Source organism: Bombus terrestris, chromosome 8, assembly GCF_910591885.1.
Source record: "Bombus terrestris chromosome 8, iyBomTerr1.2, whole genome shotgun sequence".
NCBI lineage: Eukaryota > Metazoa > Arthropoda > Insecta > Hymenoptera > Apidae > Bombus > Bombus terrestris.
This window is the reverse complement of record NC_063276.1, coordinates 4604026-4626738: the sequence shown is the minus strand read 5'-3', so window position 1 is coordinate 4626738 and position 22713 is coordinate 4604026. Positions and strand designations below refer to the sequence as shown.

Here is a 22713-nt window from a genome sequence, read left to right as displayed (position 1 = left end):
GATGTTCATTTAATCACGATGGTGCTTCTACTAATTAGATTGAAGTATCTTTTTCATACAATTGTAATTCTAACGAGCATCTCCGTTTTCAGATGTATAACCGTAGATTGGAATTATTTATTTATAAATTATATTACTTATTATCGTAATAGATAACGTACAGAAAAATGAAAGAATTCCTAATGGAAAATGACCCGTTTCGAAAAATCCTTAACCTTTTTATCCAACAAATGTTAATATATTTTAACGAAATATTCGTCGCGTAAATTGGGATAATTACTCAAACGAAATTTCCTCGCGATGAATTGTGGAAACCTACAAAACGTACAAATGCAATTTAAAATATGGAAAAATATAATATGCATTCAAAGTATAAAAACAAAATATTTGTATCGTTGCTTTCCATTCAACTCACCAAGTGGAACACACCCAAAGTTCACAAGAGCCGCCCATCGAACGGTCGAAACGAGTCATCGTTCGCGCACTATTCGAACCGGAAACCGGAGGAGAACGATTCTCGAAGGCGGCTGCATAGCGGGAAGCCGAGGTTCAGTTCACGGACACGCGACGCATACCGAGTGCAACTTAATTCAAGTGTCACGCGTTCACGTTCGCGAACGAACCGACGACTCTCGTTCTCTTCCTCCTCCGATTAACACTTCTGCTTGCTTTACTCGCGGCTTAGAATGTACAAGTGCGACGATGGAACCGTTACAAGCCTTTTTCGAGACCAGTCCGGCGGTGACGCTCGGCCGCGAACCTTGATCCAAAGTGTGGAAAATCGAAGAATCGGACGAAACGAGCTCTCGTCTGGACCGGTTCGATCCTCCAGTTGCTCTTCGACGACGCTCTGACGCGGATTCACGAACTTTTTCAACGAATAAAACACGATAGCCTGAAATCAGTGAAACATCTCTGACGTTCACGAAGCACTTTTGCAATATTTTTCGAGTATTTTTCAAGCATTACCGAAGTACTTTTGGAGTTTGGCGGATTTGGCAGAGGTTTCAGAGTGGAGATCTCTTCCGCAGTTTGGAAATTTAAGGAGGCGATATGAAGACTATTGGCTGCTTTTTGGTGGTTCTACTGGCTCGACAGGTGATTCAGATATTTTGTCATAAATCTATTCTTTCATTCGTATTTGTTTGATCCACTTTACCTGCTTAATCGTATCAATCTGTATTTTGTAAGGTAGAATATTCAGCGAAGTAACATCTGTTCGAGTTTACTGATAAATGTAAGGAGCCTTTTGATAAGGAATTTTTTATACATTTTTCAAGATTGTTCGTCAGTCACAGCATGTTCTTTCGACATGTTAGAAGCCATTCGATCTTTGTTGACAAAATCTTTTTCCATCTGTAACCGTTTTCGAGTTACCTCTTAAGGGGCGTTTTCACCCTCTAAATCTCGCGTTACCGCAACTAAAACTTTTCTACTATTTTTGTTTGTTTTTCGCGCCTACGTAATTTCATCCCAATCGTCTCATTTACGTATCGCTGACGATTTATTCTAACGATTAATGCGACTGCAAACAATCTATCGAAAAGAAATTCTAGTATGAAAAAGAACGTCGATATTTTCCATTACGAAGACGATCAGAGGAAATTGTGAAACAGATTTTATAACAGGTCCTTATTAAATTTTAATTAGATTCTCTAAAAGCAAGTTCGTTTCAATCGACTGAAGCTTGCAAATTGGCAGAATTAACGTCAAACATAATATTCTCGTTAAATTTTCATTGGCCAGTCCGTGACGCGTTAATCGACCGATTCCGCCATTTCCAAAAAATCAAGCGCTACGATAAGAAGGGTAAACCGAAAGTTACTTGCTCGGAGGCAGATAAAAGGTCGGCTTTTAATTAACCAACTCACGAACAAGTTTCACCGGAGTTTAAGCCGTTTCTCGTGTCGTTTCGTCGTTTCTCCAGGAATCGTCGCTGACGATTTTCTGAAGCCGGAACTTTTCCCTCGCTCCTCCCTCTTAATTATATCCCCCAAAGTAACCGTGAAGTCGTTCATTCCATTCCAGACATAGTTTCCGATATATTTTCACGAATTTCTGCGTTCGTTGATAGCCAGATCTTCGCGGTTATTTGCTGCTTAAAACTATTCTTCGCAGTGTCAGATACGTTTAATTGCTTTTATCGCCGTACTATTGTACTTTATAATCATACCGCGAATATTTCTAGATTTACGGAAAATTTAGAGGTGGAAAAATTTACAAAAAAAACATGATAAAATATGTTCAATAAGATATGTCCAAAGTAGGACACGCGTTACGATATGATAAACCTGCGCACGAACCTCCTTTGACCTTTGCGTCAAGGCTTCCGCTTATATTTTTTGACGATACTTTTGTGATAATTATAACTGTTCCTTTTAGGCTATTTGCGGAATCCTTAGGAATCCACCAGCCTTCTCGAAGCCGGATTACTCGGATTCCTATCTTCCGGCAGCCATGCAGGTGAGAATCATCGTTAATTATATCAAGTAGCGCTGCTTAATGAAGAAATATTTTCATACGAAACATCCCACTAAACAGAGATATTGTTATTAGTTTATACATTAATACAGAACCAAGTTATTATAGAATTAAATGTTAGTTAATAATTTATTATACTTGTAGTCATCTCGTAGGTTAATTATTAATTTACTATCCATATTTATAAAGAGGTATGTAAAATATACGTATAATAATACGCGGTAATTGTCAATTCGACGTTAATATCGGAAGAATATATTAAAACACACGTGTAGATCCAAAATTTCCACAACTATCAAATCGATCGAATTAAAACGATCCGCTTCTCTAACGCAGGTGATATTTTACGCCGTCGAACAACTGAAACTTCTTCAATCAGAAGAGGCTATGCAGAGTTCCACCTTGGCAGAAAGCCCCTCCACTTCACCCATTAGCTTCACAGCTGAAGATCAACAGACCGCTTCTCAAGATCCTTCGACCATATGCAGTATCGCAGTATCCCAATCCTTGGACGAGTCAAAGGGGGAGGAGGACGAATCCAAATCGGATAACTCGTCGAACGACAAAACGGGAGTGTCGGTGATTAAGGAAACTTCGAAAAATAAAACCGAAGATTCGGCAGTCGAGGTAGAACAAACAACGAACGACAAGATGGAAGAGCCAAGTGCAGAAAAGACACAGGAAGGCGAAACGGGCGAATCAAACGCGCAAGAAACGGAAAAAGACAAAGTGGAGGAGTCGAAGGTCGAAGAAGTGTTCGACGATAAGACGGAAGAATCCCAAACCCAAGAAACGTCGACCGACGAAATGGACGAATCGAAGACGCAGGAGGCGTCAAAGGACAGAACAGGTGACTCCAAGGTGGAGGAATCGTCGAAGGACAGCGCGGAGACTTTGGTGGCGCTAGAGACGTCAAAGCCAGGTGAAATTGACCAGCAATCGATGGAGGATCCCTCGACGCAGCCAGAGTCGCCAGAGGTGAACGAGGAAACGCCAGAAACCAACTACGCGACGCCGGAGACGAATTACGAGGAACCGGAACATGTGCACGCCGTGCAAGAAACGAATCAAGAAGTCCCCGAGGAGAATCACGAATGGATCTCCTGGTCTCCTACGAGCACGGAAACGAAGCTGGAAACGACGACCGCGTCGAGCGATCCTGATGATTCCACGAGACCCGAATCGATCGTTGCGAACGTCGACAAGAAGGAAGAACCGACTATCGATAGCGTGGTGCAGGATGTCTATCAGATCTTGAAACCTAAACCGTCCAAGTTCGCAGACGCGGATCATTTCGAGGAATCGAAAAGCGTGGCGGGAATTGCCGTGGAGAAAATGGAGAACGTGGAAGAGGAGGACGACGAGACAAGGTGAAGCCTTTGGTTGGAAAATTTTGTTGCTTTTTGGCGGAGAAATAGATGACAGGGTTTAAGAAAGGGATTTGCTGAGCGTTTGTTAGGTACTTGATTAGCAGACTGAGGATATTTCTAGAAATTCACATTTTCATGTAGGGAAGATCTTCATCCACAGAATATTATACCGAACAATGTACTTTAGCTATTTTCTGTATCCTCGTTTAGGTTCTTGATTGTTCTATCTCCGCGAGCTTTTAATACGAGAAAACTGAGTTTAAAGTTTATGAAGTTTAATATTATTACGCGGAGTTGGGAGCTAAAAGAACTGAATATTCGTTGCTGCCCAAGCAGAATTTTCATCGTCGAGAAATGCAGTTAGAAGAGTTAAGAACTAGGGCAACGATATCTTTTATCACGTGCACGCTATGCATTTTTGCATTTTTTAATTTTTCATAAATATATAAAAATTCGCGATTCGATTACGAGGCAATTTATCGCATTTTAGAAGGTTGGATGTTAAAAATGGCCATTTTTTGGCCTTTCTCAGGGCGAAAAGTTCTCGCAGGATATTTGAAAGCATCTGTCAAGGAGAAGATACGTTATTAGCATTTGTCCGGAACGTGAAAGCTGAAAAAAATGAGTGCAAAGATGAAAGAGTGGCAGCGATCAAACTTACCCTACGCTTAAACTTCATCTTCTCAAGACGCTGAACTATTTATGAAATATTTCCTTGAAAATTCAGCCGATAAATCAATCGAAACTTGGAATCGAGCAAATCCAAAGTATCACAAGATTATTGCTGCCCATTGTTCTCACGTAGCAACGATCTGGTGCTACTTCAGATTTACTCGACTTCAAACTGCAATTGATTTATTAGCAGAATCGCCGAGGAATTATTATGTCGATACAGATGAATAATTATTCTGTAACTGGATCAGAATTCGAAGAAAATTAAGATTGAACGTAATACACGGATAAGCTTCGGCACTTTTTCATTTTTCCAACTCATTTTTTTCCAACTTTCTCATCACATTTCGGCTAAAATAACATTTTTCGTCCCTTGAGAGACGCTTTTAAATATCCTGCGAGAATTTTTCGTTCGCAAGGAGGTCCAAAAATTCCTGTCTTTCAACATCTTCGTTTACAATCTCATCTTATTTTGAAGAAATATTCAGTTTGGTCTATTTCGAAATGATAATAAATAATAAGAAATGGAAGAGATTCTTGGAAAGAGAAGACAGATTTGATACAGAGATGAAGCTGCTTGGTATTTTCAAAATTTACAATTTGGTATGCAGCAGGTATATACAGTTTATAAAATAATAATAATTATAATTATCGTAAACAAACAATAAATGACGATGGTGCAAAGATTTACTAATAAAACAGAACAATGCAAGAAAGTGCTAGGATAAAACTACGATGGAATAAATTAAATTCGTAATTCGTTTTTAAAAATCGAGATGTATTTGCAGCCTGAGTATTTTTTTTTTTTATTATTATACTTCGTTTTGTATTATTAGCAGTCATAAGTTCCGAGAAAAATTTGAATACCTCGATATCGGAACAGCATTGACATCTCAGAAACGTCTAGCAAATGTGCTACGTTTATAGATTGAACTGGTGCCCATTCGAGTTTGAAATTTACTTTGGCAAACTTAATGCAGAATAAACGTAGTCTAATGCAACAGCCGTAACAAGGCTGTCACTGCTCGACGTTCGGTTGCCGGGATCAATTCAAATTTCATTGAAAAGTCTGCTTAACTAAACGTAGATACAAGCATGCTTCGAGTACAAATACTCGTTACGAAACTGAAAGGTCTATCCTCGATGGAAAATTTTATTACGTTACATCTGAGATTTCGACGATAATTCAATCGAATAATTTACCACTTCGTGTCCATATTTGGCATTCCAAATACCATGAGAATTTAAAAACTGACAAAATAATCGAGAAGAAACGAGATCAATAGCATCTTCCCTCTCTGATAGAAATTTAAAGCAAAATGAAATTTAATGAAGCAAATTTGTAACAATGCAAGTATTATTTAAAAATAAGCAGGACATCCGATTTTTTAATAGATCGTCAAAAATCCTATGGTAATTTAATTAATTAATTCGCGAGAAAAAAGAAATAAAGTATACTAGAGAAACTTGGTTAATCAAAGTAGAAGACTGGGTAAGAAAATTAATTAACAACAATTCAGAGGTGACCCAAGACTAAGGAAAATTTCAAACTCTTGATAAAGAATATCATAAAATAAACTAACAAGATAGAGAAAATAAGCTGGACTGAACGCGTTAAAAAATCCAAGTCAATATTGAATTATATTTACCGAATATATTAACTTTCTAATCTTTCCAATTCAACCAATTCCTCGACAGATTCACGCGTTTAGGCGAGAAGGTGACGCAAGTGCCAAGGCCAAGCCTAAGCAGTTACCTAAGACGTTCAAAGGTGCCACCGAGTGCGACTCTTCAGCAACTCGCCAACCTGTACGACTCGTTGAGCAAGGATGCCAGGAAGCAGGGATTCGGGAAATACACAGGTTTCTCTGACGATGTTCTCAATACTCTACAAAGTTCCGCGGAGGGTGGTATCGGACCACAGCTGAAGAAGATTCTGTCGAAGCTGCTGGAACGAAACGAGTTGACGAGAGAAGACGCAAGAATGAGGACATCGTTGGCTATTCGAGATCTCGACAACCCTTCGAGCATGCTGAACAAAGACCTAAGACCCTTGTTACCCTTGCGTTATTCCCCATAATGCTCGACATTAACGTTACATGACATTATGACATGTGTCGATAAACGATTAATCGACGGCGAATTTTTACGCAATTATGGGAAACTTAAGGATGTAAAGATACACAAAATGCATGCATAATATGTAAAAATGCACGAAACTCGCGTAAGATTTATACGAAATGGCGAATTTAATATGAAATATCGAAAATAGAATAAATGTTAGTGGTTACAATTAGAATGCGGATTTTTATGCGTTTGTGGGATATTTGAAATGCAAAAAATTGCACAGAATGCATACGTTATGAGGAAACATATAAAATGTCCAATATAATAGGTTGCATAATTACTTAATGGGAAAAAAGCGATTTTCTACCGAGGTTCTACGTTTTTAATTATGCTTTGAAAAATATGAATTTCCAAAGTTGTAGTCTAGTTATAATTAGATCGCGGATTTTCGTGCATTTGTGAATTAAAATGGAAATTAAAAAGGAAATTCAAACCGGTAAAAACTGCGCGAGATTAAACGTAGGATGCAAAATATTAAATACGATTTATGGGAATTTCAAGGATCCGAAAACGCACAGAATGTACATAATATGCAAAAATATAAAACATATACAAAATAAAGTACTCGTTATAATATATTTAATGCAAGTATTGAAACAAATCTCCCTTTTAGATCCCATTTTCTTAATAATATTTATGAAGATACTATTTTCGAGTGCAACTAACGTAAGTACATCAAAGTATCAAATTTTCAAGAGGACAGTGTACGTTCGCAAGCTAAAAAGGATGCAAAACCACAAGAATCCGTAGGATGACTCAATAATCCAGAATACAATGAAGTTGATTCACGTCCGATTTTTTGGTAAAGCCTCGTTACGACGTTGACTCATACGTATCAACTAACGTAACATATACGTACCTATAATCTACATAATACATACATATTAAGTACCCAAATCAAAGCTCGATGTAATCCATCAAACGAAGATCAAATCCACATCTATACGTCATGGAACAAATTATTTCTAAACGATATACATATTATATATATAGCATGTACTCCTACCAAACATCTATTATTACCTCGTACTTATGTATATGTATACCTACCTGAACAACCATAGAATCATGTTTTACCATCCGCTTTCAAATACTACCAAATCAGACCGATCAATATTAAAGTGAAATCTTCGCCTGAACGCCAGGGAACTAATTAATGCCAATAACATCCGTGTACAATTTCTACCAACCACCTATTATATCCACCTAAACATCATGGAATCGTTTTGTTATCAATCTTCCAGTATTACCAAATCATACTGATCAATATTAAATTCAAATTCACACCTACATACGTATGCGATGAACGTGGATTATTTTCAGATGTTTCTCTGAAAATTATAATATTCTTATTTCTCGGAAAAATATATGGAGAAGTTCGTTTCATCTAAAGAGCAAAGGTTGCTGGAAAATTTTAAACGGCAGTGTTTATTCTGATTGACTAGGTCCAAGTATATACATTTACTCTCGTACGGTTAAAAAAATTCACTACTATGTATGAAAATGGAATGCAGATCTGATAAAAAAAAAAGAAAAGGGAACGCTTCGTTGGAAAATAAGGGTTCGTGCCAATATAGCCTTTTATAGCCACTGTATATATACCTGTCCTAGTATCCATATGTACTTTTATCTAACCAATATAGAGTCGTGTTCTATGATCCATCTATCGACACCATCGAACCCATACCACAGATCCCATGAATTTTTTCGATCCACCTTGACCCGCGGCACGATATTGTTTATTGGTTGAACAATATGAGTTGGCAGAGTCCACGGAGCAGCATTACGTGTGTCGAATAGCGATTTCCATTAGGCAACACCATGTCAATGGTTTGTCCAGCAGGCAGAGGCGCGGACAGAAAACAATAGCCTCGCTACTATGATCGAATTAGATGCGCCGAGACGCTACGCCGCTGCATTGCACGCCCGTATAAATGGATTTTGAAATCAATGAGTCCTTCAGTTGTTGCCTCGCTTTCGACCCAAGGAATCATCGAAAGGGAACACTTGACCCAGCTTAAGACGATATGAAGACTCTACTTCTTGGACTTTTCCTTCTTTCTGTAAGTAAAATTCACATTTTTATGAATATAATTAAAACAATGGAACCTAGATAGGAAATTGTTTTATCCATTAAATATTATAGAAATTACTATACCTTGGATATTTTCTACATTTTTCTTAATTATTCGCGCCCTGCGTGTTTCTGCATTTTCAAACTTTCCCCAAACCATCAAAATGCACAGTCTAGTAATTAGCTTTTTTCTTCCTTTTTCTTTTTTTTTTTTTAATATCTCCTTTCGAAATTGTAATCTGTCTTGAAAACATTCGACAATTTTATATAGCTTAATTGCATTAGTAACACGTAGATATTTTCCTGGGGTTTCATACCTTTACGAGTATTTATGCATTTATGACAGGTGTAAGTGTGCAAAGATGCATACAAATACAAAATGCGAAGTACAGTTAGAAAATAAAACTTGCCTGAGAGAACGTTACTCTTTCATTATAGTTATTGGATTTAATTAAATGTGACATTCAAACGGTGGAATATTATAAAGGGAGAAGTTTGATTTTCTTTGGATTTTTTCGGAGGAATTTGTGCAAGTTTTGGTTCATTGAACAGAGTGATAGTTGTAGCTTTGATTTCGACAAGGGATTAATTTCCTAACATTCAATTAAAGTAATGAAAGTAGCGGAAGAAGTTCAAAGAGAAGAAGAAAAGGAATCTGAGAGGCAGACTGTTTGCAACATTCGCAACCTTCCTGTCGTTTAATCGCGAAACTTCCCTGCTTCCGTCACAATGAACATCTGCCTTTATATTTTAAAACTCTGAGTAATCGTTCTGGAAAATTTTATTGAGCAAGGATTTTAAAAAATTGTTAGATCCTTCGAATAAACATTTCAAAAAATGTCTCCACCTGATAATTTTTTAGAGTTATCTAATTTTTCAACAAAATTTTTCAAAAAAATTTCTTCCAGGTGAGAAATTCCAATGATTTAATTACATCTCAAATAAGTATTAGGTTGTGCCAAAAGTTTCGTTTTATAAGGAAATAATAGATGCACAATGTTTTTTGCTTTATATTATTTCATTGAATTATGATCCATTTTGTAGTAATAGAACAAAAAAATCAACAAGAAACACTCAGCCGTAGTTTCCCAAAAATCAAACGCATTTTACGTACATCTCTCTCTCTTTTTTCACACGAGGGATCATCGGCGTTTCAATTAGACACCCTGTATACAATATGGCCGACAGAAATGGATACATAACCTTAAAGTAACCATAAAGTAAAAAAGTAACAAAGTAAAGCCATCGCACATTCTTGTCAAATTTCATGAAACTCGCGTGAGACAAGTGTTCGATAATTATGCCGCATTTAGTATCCGGTCTCCTCTTCAATCTCCCTTGAGATAATCGAACGTGATGCTGTTCGATCTTTGGTAAGTACAAGATATTTCAAAATGGAGACGAAAGTATGCATATAATTGTACATCGACTGTTATTTATCTGATATATTTTATTTTAATTGAAATAAAAGAACAGAATTAACAGAATATTCGTACAAATATATTACCACATGATATAAGGCGTTCCAAAATCCCGACTCTACTATATTTTATTCCGCTCCTGATAAAAGTTATAAAGAAAGTAAATTATTAGAATTTTGTAAAAGTATATGGTATGATATATAGGACGTTTCCAAATTTCGATTTTACATTTTTCACCTCAGTAAACTCTTGTACGACAGCTTCCCCGTATGAAATCAGAGCCAGACGGGCATCTGTTGGGTACTACAATTAATTGCCTGTTAGTCAGTTCAAAATCATCTTCTTCCGTCGTCGTAGTAGTCATCTCTGTAGTCGTGCGTGTTATTAAATCGAACACAGTGTTGTATATTCTAGCCTGTCCTATTTTAATGGTTTGCTTTATTTTCTCCAACAATAAGGGTAGCTCTGTTGTCGTTTCTCCCTGAGAGATATGCATCAGTACAACGAGCATGAGGACAGCGAGGAAAAAGCGAGAAAATCGCAACATCTTTCTTGTGGTATCTTCTTAGACCTTGAAGTGGAAGTAAATTAACATGAAAAAAAAGAAGAAAAATAGGATGAAAACATTGCGGTATTATTTTCACGATGTTTTTATTCATGTAACAACCTGTATAGTAACGAGGATCTTAAAGCTTGCTTTACCTTCTCAATTAGGAATCTTCCTTTAGTATGGAGCGTAATTGACTGTCTTTAATGTACAAATTGGCGACCGCTTTTAGTGAAATAACCTGTACACGAGATTTTTGCAATTGATAAATTGTCTTTTTTAGAAAAGGAGAAAAAAGAAGTAAATGAATACCTTTATACTTTACCATTACTTCTAAATCATATAATGTTGTGGTTGATTAACTTAGACCTAACTTAATTTAAAAAAAGGATAACTTACCTTGATATGTGTCTGTTCAATTTCTGTATACTGAACTCAGCTTCAAATTTTATGTTCACCTCCTCTGAAATAGCCTCTACTGCAACATTAATGCAACGTTGCATAGAATGGAAACTTCATATCAATGAGAAACATCAGTTATCGTAACCATCCATAATTATCGTTATTTAACCATTACTAGTTACGTAACAGTCTATAATCATAGATTATTTCCGGCAGATTAACGCGATACGTGCATTTTTACGTTTTCCGAAATGCATGTACGCGTTAGTGAAAAACAAACGAATTTATTATTCGATCCGATACAATTACACTTCGGAAATTCTATCTATTTCTATTTATTGTATGCACTGTATGCATCTTTAAATTTTTCATAGGAGCATAAAAATCTACAATCTGATATTATAAACACGTACATAAAATATATAAAATGCCAATGTCTCCCTATTTTTTAGAAAACCAAGCGACTGATACTACATCGTTCAGAAAATTCGTAGCGAAATTTAAGAAGAAACGAAAAATAGTTTACTTCCGTAGAATCAGTGCCTTTTCTTCAAAAAAACTTAATTTTCTCTTCCCTTGAAATTATATCTTTGGGACACGTATCAGCAGCAATTTACGAATAACTAAACGCAACGAATTTTCCGATCAACTCAATAAAAATCACACCATTTAAATAAAAAATTTAAGATTCAAGGTCCGCACCTTATGATACGGTCTATCGCGTCAAACCAGATCCAGAACTAAACCAACACTATTGGTGAATTCCAGATGGTATAAAAAAAACTGCGTTGTTGAACAATTATTCGACGATTTATTGGCAGAAAGCGTTTATCTCCGTAACACGCCGATGACAAACACGACAACTGTCCGCTACGGCACCCGCGAGACTATAGGATTCACACCTCCTAACTTTTCAGCGTGTGAACTGAAATAAAACAAAGCTTAACAACACGTAATACAGCGTTCACGAGCTGTGTAAACTGTGTACAAGCTACGGTCACTCTGAGAGATAACGATTAAAGGACGATGATTAAAAGATGGTAACCGGTCTCCCAGTTCGTCGAGACGGTTCTGATTGGGTCAAGAGTGCACTGCGTTATCTGCAAATGTAAACTTGTATCGTAATAAATTATTTTGTTAGATACGTTTCTGTCGTCATTTCTCAATCACACAATGGTTATCGATCACGAATTCTATTTCCTTTTCGTCTTTTGCTTTTTCTCGCGTATCAGGTTATTTATTCATACATTGGCTCACGAAATTGCATTGAAAATACGCACGCTTACCATATACAGATGGAAAATGTATGCGAGATGCAAAAATATGTAAAATATTCAAAGTTATAATAAGTTACAATAAATAAATAATAAATGTCTTCTTAGGTTTCATCTTTCCAGATGAGGGACACATTTGTGTTTCGTATGTTTTAAAAGTAGAAATTCAGTGGCGAAATTTCTGAGTTATGATACAAAGCTTGCGATTGTAGTTGAGGATGATAAGAAATGCAAATGTGGTCAAAAGAACCGCTTTATAATTTTCCATCATCCGCTCTGTATGAAGGCTCGATAAATATTAGATCGCCGCGACGGAGAAACGTTAAATTCGATTATGAATGATCCATTTTGTAGTAATAGAACAATAATGGGGCAAAATGTATCATGCATAATTCAATAAAGTAATATAAAACGAAAAATATTGTACATCTATTATTTCCTTATAAAACGAAAGAAACTTCTGCGACAACCTAATACTTCAGAAACGTCAACTCTTTGCAGCAAAATTAACGTATCAGTTTCCAAAAATAAATTAATCGAGCTACTAGATAAATACTTTAATCTTCTAAAGAAGAAAGAAAGGGAATTTAAAAGAAAAACATTAATCTCTTCACCAATATTAATTTATCAAGGTTTCCGTAAGAATAAAAGTAAAAATCTGTATTTCAGCTCTCCACGTTGAGAGTGCAATCGAAGCCACAAATCACGAGACTGTTCCCGATCCCAGAAGAAACGAGTACTCCGAGGCAAGAAACTGACACCGAGGCAAAACCACTGGATAAGTTGCTCGGGAAATTGCGAGCCACGTACAACTTCGTGTTTCGAAGGCCAGAGAACACGAGTAACGTGGAGAAAATTTTGGCCAAGGATACACCGAATCCAGACGCCGAGGCGCTTAAATTAATCTGGTCCAATCGAATGCAAGAGAACTCGAAGGACAAAGAAGATTCAGCAAAGAAGTCTGAATTAAAAGTCACGTATTTAGGACCATCAAACGATGATTGGGTAAACGATATTCGACCTTTGGAAGACTTAGAACCATTGGAACCATTGGAACTGCAGGATGAAGTGGAAAATGACAGAGACCGAGAAGTGGAGATCATTACACCGAGAACCGCTTTCCAGTTTCCGGTGACGCTCAGTCGTCATCTTGTCGATTGGCTTGGATCACTTTTAGGAATCACTTATGGTGTCTATTCTAAATTGGCTAGAGCTATTTATACCAATAATACGATACGTGTTAATTAATTATAATTAACGATAGCTTCTTAATTATAAGGAACATGTATTATACCGCTTGACGGACTTTCATTTGTATTAAAAGATTATTGAGAAGTAGAAGGAAATGTAGATGATTATCCCAGGAGCTGAAATAATATGCAGACACAGCAGAATTTCATTTATCTGACTATGTTGAAAAAAGAAATATGATTCATTGTCACTTATCAAAGTAAATAGATTCAATTCTAAATCTTCTGTCTCGTGATCGTTGTTTAGTAGCTATTCGAGTAAGAATTGACTATTGGAATATTATATATAATTTAAAATATCGTCAATTTATTGCATATGATGTAAAACATGTTAAGGTATATTGTATATAGTATACAATTTATTATATATAATATAAAAGTATTACACGTATATAATTTATTCTTACATTAATCTTTAACTTAAAGAATTGAAATTAAACTAAAGTTCAATCCCTGTCGAATAGGAATTGAATTACTTGATATAAAAATATCATTCCAATAAATGGAAAGTTCAGATAAATGAAATTCTATCGCAGATAATACAAGTAAACATTTTCTTTACACTTATTTTATTCAAAAATATCTTGGTTTGAAAAATACATGTGTTACTTTTTCTTCGTTCATCTTCTTTCTTTTCTTTTTTTTTTTGGCAATCATCGTATTACTATACATAACAATAGATCGAGGAGTAACACCTTGCCGCAAACGCGTATCTATTTTAAAATATTTCGTTATTGTATCATCTTACATACGATGCCCACGAAAAATGGCCACATACGTGGACATCGAAAACTTACGTACTATTTCATTAACTTTAGTGGAAACATTAGCGCTGTTTTCGTAACCCAGGACAGTGAATTCTATTGATAGATTTTGTACAGCGCATTATTCCTTTCTTTTTTAACGAATTATATTATTCATCACTGTATCGTAAGTAAAACTGCATCAAAATTTAGGAGAATATTTAACTATTTACCATCCAGGGCTAAGTAAAACAGGAAGTTGAAAGAAGTTTAGGAGGAAGAGACAAAATACTGCTATTCTCACGAAGATCTTTGGTTCTATTACACCGGGTTATTAGTCTTATCTTTAGCGCCATCCGCAGTTATTCACTCTAATCTCATGTGTATCTAGCAGACATTTCAAAGGTGTTAGTCATAATTAAATTGTAATCACATATTCCAAAACCTACAGCGTGTGGAAATGTTTGAAAGCATGTTCCACCATAGATAATTCGGTAAATTGCCAAAAAACCAGTCAATGTAAAAGAGAAACTAGATCAAAATGTATTTGAAATTTATCTAACAAATAATGGAAAAGACATAGAATTTATAGTTAAACTATGTTGTCATATTATTAAAAGACTGTCCCATTATAGAAGTTTTCTTTTTATCAAAGCTGAAAGACGAATTAAAACTGGTTTCGTAAAACTTCATTCACTTTAATTTTTCGACAATTTACCGTTTCCATTTCAAAATTATTCTTGAGCAATTTTTTATCATATCCTTTTTATTACATAGTTAAAAGATGATCGAATAAATATAAAAGATCCAGCGTGCAACAAACACGTTCTTTTTTTTTTTTTTTTGGAAAATTTGTTCTGTATGAAATGAAGAATGTGACTAAACTCTTTCGTGGATAATGGTGTGAGTTTCAGTAAAAATGAGTCGCGAGTGAGTCAAAAATAATGGGAACTTCTCCGAATCTAAAATAAAAAACATAAGAAAAAGTCTATGAAACATTGTTACTTAAATAATAATATATTGCTTTCATTCGGGAGCACTATTAAAGGGATATATATTCTTTGGTACAAGAAAAGAAAAAATCTTGAAACATTGAGCAAAGTAATCTTCCTTTCCTCTAAATCACTTCTTAAACCTTTGCAAGAAAATGATACATAATTACAACGTGAGATATAAGCTACGTTACTAAAAAAAATTCCTATATAAAGTTATATTTTCTAAATTAAGAGTAAAAATATTTTCAATTAAAAATTTCTATTGCTTTTGCCTTAAAAAAATCCATCTGTAAAAGGAAAGAATAAAAAATAATCATATAGTAAAGATATCTTTCACTGAAAGATAGTCAAATATTTATACGTATAAAAAATATCTGTTTGTCCAATTCGTGCATGAGAAAGTAGAGAGAAAAATAAAAGGTGAATTATAGTGATGATGAATGTTTATGTAAAATATATATATATATATTTTATATTATATATTATATATAATATTATATTATTATATATATATATATATATGTATATATATATTATATATATATATACATACTTGTTAAAGATGAACACGGACGAATCAGAGATCAAACAACATATGTACCTACTGAGTCTTTATCAGGTAAAATTTGTATAGCACTTATATACATAATTATTCTACAAACTTTTATAACCATATTTATTGGCAGTATGTTATTACCTACTATAGGTACTCGCTTCGAAATTAACCTAGCGACAGATTGGCAATTTCGATGCTACTAATTGTTGATTATCGTTTAAACGTACTCCAATTTAGGTCACAAACATATACACGAAACTCGACTTCATTAAAAGAAAAAACTAAAAAGAGATTTTCTATTGCAAGTCACAATAAAAAACTCAAGTTTAGCGAACTACATTCGGCTTTCATCTGTGATCGTAGACTAGAATCAGTAAACAAACTATTTGCTTTAAAACTAATTTAAATAAGACGGTTAGTGTGCTCTTACATAGGTTGCTCATTTCTTTTTAAATTAACGTCGTATGTTTTTTATTTAATTTATTTAAAGTTATTATTAGACTCATTCAGGCTTTATGGTAGACTATTGTTAAGTGTTATTTCATGCAAATAACGGAACTTATTTATGGTTCATAATGTGTCCACTAAAAGTGGAAACATAAGGTACTGTTCATAAGAGTCAAAAAAAAATAAATGAACGTCTCAAGTTCATTCAAAATCTAGTTACAGTTTAATGACCCGATCACCGCCGATTTTTATGAAAATTTACAATCTACCACTGATAAATATTCATTTGGTAATTGCACCTCAGTTTCCTAGTGCTGCCTTCTCAAAAGATTTTACAATTTAAATTCTAAAATACGTTTTCAATTCCTAACATATGCCTAACCAATTTTCTATTTTGTGCTAACCCCGACGCTCCCACGTGAACAGCCTTTATGCTTTGGATTTATACGAACTCATTTACGACTAAGACGGCATTAAGTACCTTGTATTCTGAGGCAGAATCTCGTTCATGTTTACTGCCTGTTGCTGCAATACGGCCGTTGCTTGCTCCTTAAACGAGGAGAATGTATGGATCAGATTTTGATCCTTTTGAAGATTCTGTATATATTGCAGAAAATTAGGCTCTTGCTTCACAAAGCCCCCATCTTTTAAAACAAAGCTCACTTCTTGTTTAGGCGTCGTGGAAACCTCAGTAGCTTTTTCAAAAGACTCCTTTTGCTCCACGAAGAACGAATCCTTCTTCGTTCGGTTTCTTCTAATTCCTAAGTGCGTTTGAGTGTGTTTGTTCAGATGATCCTTCCTAGAGAAGGCTTTCTGACATACCGAACACGAAAAATTCTTATCACCAGAATGAATAACGTAATGCCTCGTTAGGTGTTCGTTTCTTTTAAACGCTTTGTGGCACACTGGACACTTAAATGGTCTTTCGTCTGAATGGCCACGCATGTGTTGATCGAGATGCTCCTTTCGTTTCAACATGGCGCCACATTCTTTGCATTGATACTTGCGTTCCTATAAAAAGAAGTTGATACTGGTATACTACATTTATTTTCATAATCAGAAATACTAAAACACTTGTATATACATAGAACACATACTTGTATATGAGCTTGTATATGTTGTTCAATTTCTGTTTTATCCGGAAATGCTAAATTACATTCTGGGCAACAGTAAAGTGTTGAACCATCCAAAGCAACACTGATTTTTATTTCTCCTGTTTTCGCCCGGAATTTCATCTTCTTCTCAGTTTTTGGCGAATCAGTTTGTATTTGCTGTTCAACCTTAATAGTCTGTACTGCATTCTCAGTCTCCTGCTGATTTTCTACTTGAATATTTAGGTCATTAGGATTTATGGACACTATCAATTGATCTGAATTTATGAAGGTGTTATTTCCATTTTGTGTATGAGTATTTCTAAATACTGGAACACTAGGAATGTTGAGAATATTATTCTGTGTGTGCTCCACTTTCTCTTCTTCAGTCTTTTCTTTTTTCACTTGCTCCGTTTGGAGTTTAATCAATTGCTGCAATGTTAATGGAAGAGTAGTAGCTTGCAACTTTTGAAAATACTCTGCCATGGCACTTTGTTGCTGAAGTTGGACTTGAGAATCTTGCTGCAATATTAATATTTCATTACATAGAAATATATAAATCTCTCAATAGACATTCTAATTGGCTAAAAGAAAAATTCTGTACCATTGTAGATGTTTGTTTTTCATTTTCAGTCTTTGTATCTAACTCCTGCTTTATAACGTCCGATTGTGAGGTTGATGGCAAGTATACGTTAGGTATAATCCTTACTGGTAAACTATTCGATTGGACACTGAGTATTGTGTTATTTTGATTGTAATTAGGAATGTTAATTGTTTGAATGCCTTGCTTCTCGCAAAGCTGCATCAAAGTATTTGGATCCGGCCATGCCAATATCGGTGCTGCATACTTGTTCGTTGAATTCATCTTTAAAAAAATACATAATTAAGTAAGAAAGCTATAAACGAAGATGAAACAATAATAAATCTTACCAATAAATTTTGTTTTGTTTGATTCAGGCCAGCAGCGGTTGTAGTAACAGTTGTTTGTTCCGCTTGAGTATTATCACTGCTGGTGAATTTCGATGTGGAAACCGTGCTCGATCGAGACGTTAATTCCGAAAATTGCGGGAGCGCACCGTGGGTCATATTGTTTCCGGAGAAATCCATTTTACCGCGAATAGACTCGAAAGGTACGCGCGTTTCCAATTAAAACACGCGAACGTTTATAACCTATAGTATTTCGTCGTGAGCGACGAACCAACAATTCAATTATTACGTTTCTAGTTTCATATTTCGTACATGTGGAAACGCAAACTAATATCCGGACGAGACATCGACAGAAAACACGAGACGGCTAATTAAATTAGATAATACTTGTCGAACGACGACACATTGTAACGTACGCCGCGTCCTATGCCTCGCTCCAACATGGCTGCATTAAAGCACTATCTCCAAAATTCAATCACATTTCTCGAACAGTTAAAATTAATTCCAAAAAATATATTTGGGATACGTTCTTTATTATATAATATAAGAAGATTTTCATCCTTCAATATGTGCGATATGTGTGAAATATTAAATAGTTTCTACTTAATTTGAAAGAAATGTGGAAAGAAAAAATGGTATTTATTATCATGGCAACCCTGATTGCGTCACTCTGTTTACAGTGGACGCTCGGTAAACTTCAATTGATAAAATAAAAATAAACATTTTGTTTGTGATATCTTGAAGTCAAAACGAGAGTGTACTGTTCATGATTTTGAGAAGTTAAAAATGTAAAGATAGATAATTAATGGTCTGGAGAAGGACTTGAACGTGACCACGAAATTCTAATCAGAATACTTGATTCTTCTTGACTTGTTATTGTTTATTAATTCATCTCCGAGAATGTTATAGAAAAATACTTCACCAAATATAAAATGAATCATAAATCCTTCCTGGGTAATCCTTGAATATATCGATTAAAAGATTTCTATTTAATTAATAAATAAACATGTAATCATATGGGTGAAAGCTTAAACGAGCGTATAGAGAATTTACGTAAACAAAGCAGGCATTTATTAGCTCAAGTAGATAAGAGTTCTAAAAAAGTTAAAGACGAAATTAAGAAATTATATTCTGAAAATTTGTAAGTATTTCGCATATTATATTTTATATGATAATCTGGTATAAACTTATATAATTTGATCTTCATAATCTGATTTTTCAATGTAGGACATTCAGAGATAATTTTAAAAATCATGTTGGCAAGGCAAACGCATCAAGTGTGTCTTATAAGAAAGACAGCAAATCATGGAAATTGAGAAATGATTCTAGTGGGGTTGGTGAAGTCTTGCGATCAGATTATTTCTGTAATAGCCCTAAACAGACACCTGCATCAATGCCTAATACATCAACAGCAAAGAGGATATTAATATCTTCAAAAAAACACTCTGAAAATCAGCATTGCTTGGGAAACATTCACCGAAAACCTGTCAAGGAGTGTTACTGTAATCCTGAAATTAAAAAAGCACAGCTAAGACCCACAAGGACACAGTATAAGCCATGTTCTCCCAGTAAAAGATGCAAGAGTCATTCCTTCTCTCCTGCTATAACGATAGAAGATACTTGTGAAAAGTCAGCATTATCATCACCTATTAGTTGTGAAACATTGAGGAGAGTCCAGAAAATAGATTATGCACCTAGATCTCAATTCTTACGCAATGTCAGAAGCAGAATTTCTCTCTTGCAAGCAGGAGGAGGAGACTGTCCAGAGACATGTTACAGATCACCACGTTATCATGATCTCATGGCCAAGAAGGATATATATAAAGCTGATTCCATACGTCAGTTGAAAGCTCATGATAAGAAATCAGAAACTAGCTATCACTTAGCAAAATCTGTCCCTACAAAATCAGAAACCAGTGAAGAATATTCAGGTTCTGAAGCTGAAGATATAGAGAAATGTAGCACAGGAGTTCAAGTATCGTTGAAGAAACACTTCAAGCCAAAAGTAGTAGTAAAAAGAACTCTTACCTCTAAAACATCTGTACCTGATATAAAAAAGTCTAAATCTAGTTCAAAAGTAGCAACTAAGGGTAAAAAGATAATATCTGGCACAGCATGCCAGTGTTGTCAGAAGGATAAGTTAGAACATTCCAAATCTATATTAGAAAAGGATACTTACATTGATTCAGAAAAGTATCAAGACACAGTCTGTACAAACAAACTACCAGATGAAACTAGTAGGAAATACCTCTCTGATAGAGAAATGAGAGAATTGGAGATATTTCGTGAACAAAACTATTTTGACACCCATGGATCCAGCCATACTTTAGCGTCATCTAAATCTTCTGGTTCTTTAGAGCAGTGTCTACTAAATGACAGACTGTTCCCTGAACCAGCAAGAAGGATACACAAGAAGGACGTAGTCGTAACAATGCCAGCTTGTGCCACGATACAACGAAAACGAATCCACTATTTCCCTAGATACATCGTCCGTCAAGAAAAGGGTAATTGTAACGCAAATAACAAGAAGAAGCGATGTCAGACCTGTCCTCTAACCGGCCATGCCATAGATCTTGGCATCACGAAAATAAGACCTCCCTTGAACAGTTTAGCCCTTAAGTACCAAAAACGATTGCCTTAACTAAAACTAATTTTATTTTTATTAATATTTTAATTAAATAAAACTATATCTCTAAGAGGAAACAAAGTAAATGAAAGTTCTGATAATTAACTCCGGTTTAGTCATTTGCATTTTTTAACATTACCGCAAGGATTTCTAAAAAATTAGTTTCATTTACTTTGCTCTATTTTTTTAACTACTATAAATTTTCGAATGTAAAACAATAAAATTCTGACACATACTTTCATCGGAAACTAGTACAACGATATGATCACGTTAATGTCCTCGGAAAAGCGTATTTTTCAGAAGCCATGGCTTTCAGTATGATTCAGTGTTTAGTAATGCGATCGTAACTGAATGAAACATTAGCCTCGACAATAGAAGTACAATATAGAATATAGTACATTCATGATGGACTACGTGATCTCGCACAAGAACATAAAATCTCATAAATCAAATCTCTTCTGCGACCATGATGAGTCGGAAATCTTTGACAAATTCAAGTTTACAAGATGCAAATTTCTACTGAATAAAAGATGCGTAAACATGAAGCATTTATCAATGCGATTAACTAAGATCATTTGACTGATTTTTCAATGAACAAATGATGGGATTATAGAACATTTATCGTCAGATTTTTATTCTACAACTCTACAGCACATATACAATTCTAATAATATTTATTTGTAATATTATTTTACTGTGGCCCACATGCTTTAAAACAGACCAATAAAATTTTATTTATTTAATAATCTACATAAGATACGTATTATTTATTATTGGATTGAGAATGTTTATGTAAATTCATATTTTTATAAATAAAAATATAACCTCAGGAATTTAAAGGAAGAAGATCAGACAGAATCATTCTGTAAATTATGAACACCCGATTACAACGATTGACGAAAGCTTTACAAATTTTTAATTTGTTGAATTAGTCATAGAAACTTAAAAGATATAGTTCCTTGCTACTTCACAAATTCTCGTGCAAAATTAGAATATGCAAAAAGAAGATAAATAAGGGATATTTAATGAATTGGAAGTTAGAAAGTTCAATTTGAAAGGTAAGCAGCTTCGATATTTATGGATTGTAAGATTGCAAAGAATAGTTCGATTTATGAGAATTATAGCTGTTTACAATGTTACTCGATCGAACAAAAAAATTCGAAGTTTTTCTAACTCGGCGAACAATTTTCTTCCCTGATTACTGCATAATTAAGTAACATGCAACTGCAAGCGATTACAAAATCTATGTGGCATTTTAATTACTCACAGGCGGAGTCATTTAGATTCTAGAAACTTCAATATATTTTTGTTACAGTATGCGCGCAATCCATAAAATCGAGAAAATCTTGTAAACGATTCCTTTTTTTAATTATTTAGATATTGTAATTCGAGACTATGTAAAAATTGAACGAAATAAAATATTTTCTCGAAATTTATGTATAATAAAGCACAATGATATAGTGAGTAATAATGACAGAAAATCTGAATGATGACGGAAGTAATTAAATATTCGTTCGAAGAACATTGAACCTGACGAGCATTGGTAGACTCATTAAATATCGATTTCACCGAAAGATTAATGCCATCGAAGAAAAATATTTCTTACACATGAAACTGGTTTCTCGATTTCTCAACGGACAAAGAAGTTGAGAAATAATCGCGTGTTTATTCTAAGAGCCGATAGAAGAAAAGAGACTATTATTCGGGCTG

At 34.8% G+C, this 22713-nt stretch overlaps 4 protein-coding genes and 1 long non-coding RNA gene across 6 annotated transcripts; 3 read left to right on the top strand and 2 right to left on the bottom strand.

The window, feature by feature from the left end:
* The first annotated feature begins 707 nt into the window (after positions 1-707).
* LOC100644137 (microtubule-associated protein futsch) lies at positions 708-7228 on the top strand. Its single transcript, XM_048408082.1, has 4 exons — positions 708-1098; positions 2383-2463; positions 2818-3851; positions 6222-7228. The coding sequence occupies exons 1-4, from the start codon at positions 1054-1056 to the stop codon at positions 6601-6603; spliced, it is 1542 nt and encodes a 513-aa protein (XP_048264039.1). The 5' UTR covers positions 708-1053; the 3' UTR covers positions 6604-7228.
* LOC105666003 lies at positions 7208-12156 on the bottom strand. 2 transcript variants are annotated; one of them, XR_007224952.1, is made up of 6 exons: positions 11797-12156; positions 11092-11170; positions 10848-10933; positions 10383-10716; positions 8809-10284; positions 7208-8711 (listed from the first exon to the last, which is right to left on the bottom strand). It is a non-coding gene; the product is annotated as an uncharacterized LOC105666003 (long non-coding RNA). The 2 variants fall into 2 exon arrangements; XR_007224953.1 differs by lacking the exons at positions 7208-8711; positions 8809-10284 and having other exon boundaries at positions 10375-10716; positions 11797-12112.
* On the top strand, positions 8576-14372 carry LOC100643939. The gene is made up of 2 exons (XM_003397246.4): positions 8576-8713; positions 13038-14372. The coding sequence occupies exons 1-2, from the start codon at positions 8678-8680 to the stop codon at positions 13614-13616; spliced, it is 615 nt and encodes a 204-aa protein (XP_003397294.2). The 5' UTR covers positions 8576-8677; the 3' UTR covers positions 13617-14372.
* On the bottom strand, positions 14171-18808 carry LOC100643812 (zinc finger protein 37). Its single transcript, XM_012311125.3, has 5 exons — positions 18381-18808; positions 18055-18315; positions 17457-17972; positions 16841-17370; positions 14171-15323 (listed from the first exon to the last, which is right to left on the bottom strand). Exons 1-5 carry the CDS (start codon positions 18555-18557, stop codon positions 15272-15274), a joined length of 1536 nt encoding a protein of 511 aa, XP_012166515.1. The 5' UTR covers positions 18558-18808; the 3' UTR covers positions 14171-15271.
* Positions 18809-18915: 107 nt separating this feature from the next.
* On the top strand, positions 18916-22435 carry LOC100643698. The gene is made up of 2 exons (XM_003397244.4): positions 18916-19518; positions 19605-22435. The coding sequence occupies exons 1-2, from the start codon at positions 19394-19396 to the stop codon at positions 21016-21018; spliced, it is 1539 nt and encodes a 512-aa protein (XP_003397292.2). The 5' UTR covers positions 18916-19393; the 3' UTR covers positions 21019-22435.
* The last annotated feature ends 278 nt before the right edge of the window (positions 22436-22713 follow it).

What these genes read in the sequence shown, in the direction of transcription:
- LOC100644137 (XM_048408082.1), top strand. Translation starts at nt 1,054, where the DNA reads ATGAAGACTATTGGCTGCTTTTTGGTGGTTCTACTGGCTCGACAG. An exon ending in TGGTTCTACTGGCTCGACAG is followed by an intron (nt 1,099 to 2,382) that starts GTGATTCAGATA and finishes TGTTCCTTTTAG; the next exon opens with GCTATTTGCGGAATCCTTAG. An exon ending in ATCTTCCGGCAGCCATGCAG is followed by an intron (nt 2,464 to 2,817) that starts GTGAGAATCATC and finishes TCTCTAACGCAG; the next exon opens with GTGATATTTTACGCCGTCGA.
- LOC100643939 (XM_003397246.4), top strand. Translation starts at nt 8,678, where the DNA reads ATGAAGACTCTACTTCTTGGACTTTTCCTTCTTTCT. An exon ending in TTGGACTTTTCCTTCTTTCT is followed by an intron (nt 8,714 to 13,037) that starts GTAAGTAAAATT and finishes TCTGTATTTCAG; the next exon opens with CTCTCCACGTTGAGAGTGCA.
- LOC100643812 (XM_012311125.3), bottom strand. Translation starts at nt 18,557, where the DNA reads ATGGATTTCTCCGGAAACAATATGACCCACGGTGCGCTCCCGCAATTT. An exon ending in AAACAAAACAAAATTTATTG is followed by an intron (nt 18,316 to 18,380) that starts GTAAGATTTATT and finishes ATTTTTTTAAAG; the next exon opens with ATGAATTCAACGAACAAGTA. An exon ending in ATATACAAGCTCATATACAA is followed by an intron (nt 17,371 to 17,456) that starts GTATGTGTTCTA and finishes TTCTTTTTATAG; the next exon opens with GAACGCAAGTATCAATGCAA.
- LOC100643698 (XM_003397244.4), top strand. Translation starts at nt 19,394, where the DNA reads ATGGGTGAAAGCTTAAACGAGCGTATAGAGAATTTACGTAAACAAAGC. An exon ending in AAATTATATTCTGAAAATTT is followed by an intron (nt 19,519 to 19,604) that starts GTAAGTATTTCG and finishes TTTTCAATGTAG; the next exon opens with GACATTCAGAGATAATTTTA.